Source organism: Penaeus japonicus, unplaced genomic scaffold (assembly GCF_977035675.1).
Source record: "Penaeus japonicus unplaced genomic scaffold, GWHDUDI00000001_assembly GWHDUDI00000015, whole genome shotgun sequence".
NCBI classification, from domain to species: domain Eukaryota; kingdom Metazoa; phylum Arthropoda; class Malacostraca; order Decapoda; family Penaeidae; genus Penaeus; species Penaeus japonicus.
In genome coordinates, this window is record NW_028234417.1 from 21,559,443 (window position 1) to 21,564,442 (window position 5,000).

Consider the following 5,000-nt stretch of genomic DNA (forward strand, 5'->3'; position numbering starts at 1 on the left):
TATATATGTGTGTGTGTGTGTGTGTGTGTGTGTGTGTGTGTGTGTGTGTGTGTGTGTGTGTGTGTGTGTGTGTGTGTGTGTGTGTGTGTGAGAGAGAGAGAGAGAGAGAGAGAGAGAGAAGCGACTGCATTGCCCAAAGCAATCTCCCAATCTACATTGCAATATTGTAAGTACGGATAGATCAAGCTGTAGTAGAGAAGTATGAAAAAAATATATATAATCCTTACCTTTATCTATTATTCCTTTGAAATTTTATTCCTAACATGTGTTGTTTGTGGTTTCAAGTTTATCAAGGATTAAGTCAAGGAATTTCGTTGTTTGCCTTTGTTCTAGAGTGCAACCACCAAGACGAATGTCTAATTCAGTCTATACTGTTTTTTTTCGCCAAACACTATGCAACGTGTTATATGTGCAATCCTGAAATATTTTCTAGCATTTAGACTCTAGCAGTAACAGAAGATCCGTCCTAGAATGGAATATACTTGTATCATCTACAAAAAAAGGAAATAATTCACAAAGTTAGAGGAGCAAATAATATCATTAATATATGTATATGTATATATATATATATATATATATATATATATATATATATATATATATGCATATATGTATATAGATAGATAGATAGGTAGATAGATAGATAAATATAAACAGCAAAAGTCCCTGGGGTACATACTCGGGACATGTGGGCTAGTGATGAAATACAACCATTCGTTTGTGTGAACTGCTTATGGTCCGAGAGATAACTCTTAATTGCAGATACCATAAAACACTGATTTATCTAGTAAGTTCTTGTGGTCAATAATAGCGAATGCTTTACTTAAATCTAGGAAGATACCGATTGTAAACTCATTTTCATCTGATGGTTGTATAACATGATTTAGAAATGAGAGGACATTATGTTCCTGCAAGTGAGCAGAAAGTCGACCACACATAAGGTGTACAATCATCTTTTCGATTACAGATCAAATTGAATTGATTTTTGTTTTGAGTGTGTGTGTGTGTCAGCGCATGTATGCTTGTGTCTTTGTGTGCCTGAGTGCGCGCGCGCTTTGGTGAGTGTTTATGCATGACAGCGATCAAAGTCTCAGCCATGAAGTGCTTTCATGACAAAAGCACAGTACATGATCACAAAGAGACTGAACACCAACGGGATGGAAATCTTCAGGATGGCGTTCAGCTGAACCTTACTCACAGGCCTGCATCCTTGGACCTCCATCCCTCCGCCGCCCTTCCCTTCTTGCGGCACGACCCTGTTAACCGCCCACTGGCCTTTGAATCCTTTGCCTCCATCCTCCCCTTTCCTTTTGTCGATGATGACGAGGCACATGACCATACAGAAGTTGGCGATGATACAGCCGAGGAACCAGATGTCGATGAACTTCAAGTAGGACGTCTTCGGAAGGCCGCCGACCAGCTCGGAGAAGAGCGTGGCGAGGACGAGGAGGGACGTCAGCGCCACCGTCACCCGATTGGAGAAATCCTCGACATCGAAGTAGTAAGTGAGGTACGAGATGACGAGCAGCATGCACGAAGGGACGTAGGCGGCGCTGATGTAGTAGATGTACTGGTTGCGCAACACGAGCTCGAGTTTTTGGGCTGCGTAGTTATCCAGGGTCAGGTTGGTCACGAAGATGTCGCGGACGACATACTCATGGTGTCTCCGGTTTCCGCTGAAGTCGAACTTGTTGATGCGAACGACAAACAGGTCCGAGGTGTACTTGGCCAGAATGATGTACAAAGGACAGCGCTGAGTGTCGAAAGGATAGCTGGCCAGGTTGTAGTAGCACTGGAGCTGAAGGGTGTATTCCCTCACGGCAATCAGGTCATTCTGAGCTCCACTGTACAGCTGATCTGAAGGTAAATAAAGAGTAAGGAAACATCTACTCAGTAGGAATGAACTTTGTTTTCTCTTTTTCCTGGTGGCAGTGAATCATTTGATTTTTTTTTATCACACATTACTGTGCTTTGTGTTTTATTTGATATAAAGTAGATGGAAGATTATTGCCTAATTTTAGATCCTAAGAAGTGCTTTTGTGTGGATGATGGTTATGAATACCAAGAAAAAATACTTCTCATATTCTTAAAAACTTCAGTTAACACTTGCTTCGGTCTGTCATATTCATGACACCATGTGCCTTTAAAGCTGATAATCAATTTACCTTTCGTGCAAGATGCATTGAATGCCAAACTTTATCGGTTTTTATGGATATGTAGGACTTGTTTGATTGGCATTCACTTTATTGGTATCCATGAGTGTCTGCATATATTTCAGAAATGCAAAACGGAGATCCGGTGTGAGTGAGTGTGTGTGTGTGTGTGTGTGTGTGTGTGTGTGTGTGTGTGTGTGTGTGTGTGTGTGTGTGTGCCTCGTTCTAACCCATGCATAAGTATGTAGTATATCATACCATGAATTAAATGCACAGAATCAGATATTGCATAAAGCGTGTTTCGGTTTGATAAATGGATGAGTAGCTCCCCCTTTGACCTCACACTGACCTTCATCCAGCTCTGCATCGTCATCCTCGAGCGGCTGCCCTTGCCTGTCCACGAAGTTCAACTCCTTCCTCTCCTTCAGTTCGGCCACCAGATGGTCAGCGCCGGCCAGCGTCAGCTCGGGCAGCCACACCTGACGAAGGTCTTCCACCACGTTGTAACTCATGTCCGCGCGGAGGTTGCGGAACCTGAGCCTCCCGTCCTTCCAGCGGCGCGAGAGGCGGAGGTCGAGCGAGAGACTGAAGTCGGAGATCCTGATGGTTCGGATGAAGCGGAAGTCCACCTCGATCACGATGTCCGCCGGGAAGGTGTGCTCGATGAAAGGCGGCGGGATCGTCCGGTCGTACCCGTCGGGGATGAGGACCGGGTTGCACCGCTCCTCGTCTGAGCTGTCGATGCAGTCCACCTTCTTGTCGCAGCGGAGCGTCACGTTGACGCAGGAGCCGTCGTCGCAGGTGAACATTCCCCTGCCACATGTGGTGAACTTGAGCTTCTTAACGTCGCCCGTGCAGATGTCGTTGTTGATGGCCCAGGTGTGCGTGCCGACCGGGTATGAGTACCTTGTCTCCATGACCATCTCGGCGTGGATGTCTGGCCTGGCCGTCAGGAAGAGCCTCCAGTACCCGGCGAAGAGGTCCTGGGTGATGTTGTATGCGATCCAGGTCAGGTTCGAGGACACGATGCCGACGAATGTTGGTTTACGGTTCGAATAGCTGTGGATCAGGTACTTCTTGTCGAATTTTGTCTCCTTGCAGAGTCCTCGGACCTTCAGAGCGAAGGGTTTGTCGTGGCTGCAAGTTGTGCACAGCTTTCTGTCGGCCGTCGAGATCCCCCAGTTCCTCATCCCTATCGCTCGCTTCGTGTAGAGGACAGCGTAGCTGTTGGTCGTCCCTTGCACAGCGTGGTCCCAAGACTCGTACGCTATGGTGTTATTCGTGTCGATCTCTACGAAATCCCGACCAGCCTGGTATTCGACCCCCAACCACATTCGAGCGATTTCGCAGTACCTCTTCCCCAAGTAAGTGACGTAATCGTTTTCCAGCTGCCGTTTGGGGAGGACGATCGAGCCACCAAGCGCCTCGCAGAAGATTCGGCTGGACTCGAAGTCCCGCGTCTCGGGGAACAGCGCGACGTTGACCTGCAGCTCGACACACGCGTCACCGTAGCCCAAATCCACGACGCTCGTCACGGCGCCGAAATTAAACGTCTCTTGAATGTTTTGGAAGTCGACAAGCACGGAGGTCCAGTCGCTCCAATGCTTGCACGTCGTGAAGGCCTTCATCTCATCCGGGGAAAGCGCCCGATTGAGGATGACGAGGTCCTGCAGGTAGCCGTGGAGACTCTGGGTGGCCTCCGTCGACCCCCCGACCGTGTCCTGATCTTGGCCGAGCATCAGCAAGCCGCCATCGCTGACGCTCTCAGGAGAATTTCGGGAGATAGACTTGGCGATGTTGTCTTGGTCGCTGTTCTGAAATCGGAGTGTCTTCGCTCCGATGTCCAGAGCAAAGCACACTTGAATCCATGTCATGAGGGACACGTCGATCTGGAATTTCTCGTAGACCTTGTCGCCACAACAGCCGAAGCGGACTTCTTGTTGGTAATACCGCACGTCTGGTAGAATGAATTTGCTAATATATATAGACAGTATATGTCTCCCTCTCTCTCTCTCTCTCTCTCTCTCTCTCTCTCTCTCTCTCTCTCTCTCTCTCTCTCTCTCTCTCTCTCTCTCTCTCTCTCTCTCTCTCTCTCTCTCTCTATCTATCTATCTATCTCTCCATCTATCTCTCCATCTATCTATCTCTCACTGTGTGTGGGCATGAGTGTGGGTGCATATAGACAGATATCCTTATGTCTATCACTATAGATACTGCACACTGAATCTGATCAAACATCAACCCTCCCATTCGTCGTCCAATAAACAAACAAACAAACAAAAAAAAAACCATTGACGCGCGCAACAGCAAACTTACCAACAAAGATTTCGTTGCTATGACTCTCAATCGCATACGACACCACGTAGTTGGTCTCTCTCGTCTGCAGGAGGAACACCCGGAAGCAGACGCTCACCTGAGTCATCCGCGGGAAGGTTCCTTGCCAGGTGAGTCCGGAGTCGCCCCGCGCCACGCCGTCGGTCTGTAGGTGAACCACCACGCTTTGACCTGCGGGTAAGCGACGGGTGTATCGTCTGTGTGAGAGAGAGAACGAGAGAGAGGGGTAGGAGAGAGAGAGAAAGAAAGGGGGGGGAGAGAGAGGGAGGGGGGGGGGAGAAGGTGAGAGAGAGAGAGAGGGCGGGGTGGAGGAGGGAAGAGAGATAGAGAAAGAAACATATATAGAGAGGAAGAAAGATAAAGAAAGAGAGAGAGAAGGGGAGGAGGAGGAGGAGGAGGAGGGAGGGAGAGAGAGAGAGAGAGAGAGAGAGAGAGAGAGAGGGGGAGAGAGAGAGAGAGAGAGAGAGAGAGAGAGAGAGAGAGAGAGAGAGAGAGAGAGAGACAGCCATGTAA

The 5,000-nt window shown here is 48.2% G+C and overlaps 1 protein-coding gene across 1 annotated transcript in view; it reads right to left on the reverse strand.

Annotated features, from left to right (window-relative positions):
• Positions 1-636: 636 nt before the first annotated feature.
• LOC122244123 (uncharacterized) overlaps positions 637-5,000 on the reverse strand; it is an 11,288-nt gene continuing 6,924 nt past the window's right edge. The window contains exons 2-4 of the mRNA XM_086544228.1: positions 4,470-4,658; positions 2,503-4,110; positions 637-1,857 (exon numbers count right to left, since the gene is read on the reverse strand). Coding sequence (XP_086400354.1) covers positions 1,091-1,857; positions 2,503-4,110; positions 4,470-4,658 — 2,564 coding nt within the window. The 3' untranslated portion in view covers positions 637-1,090. The remainder of the gene's footprint in view (positions 1,858-2,502; positions 4,111-4,469; positions 4,659-5,000) is intronic.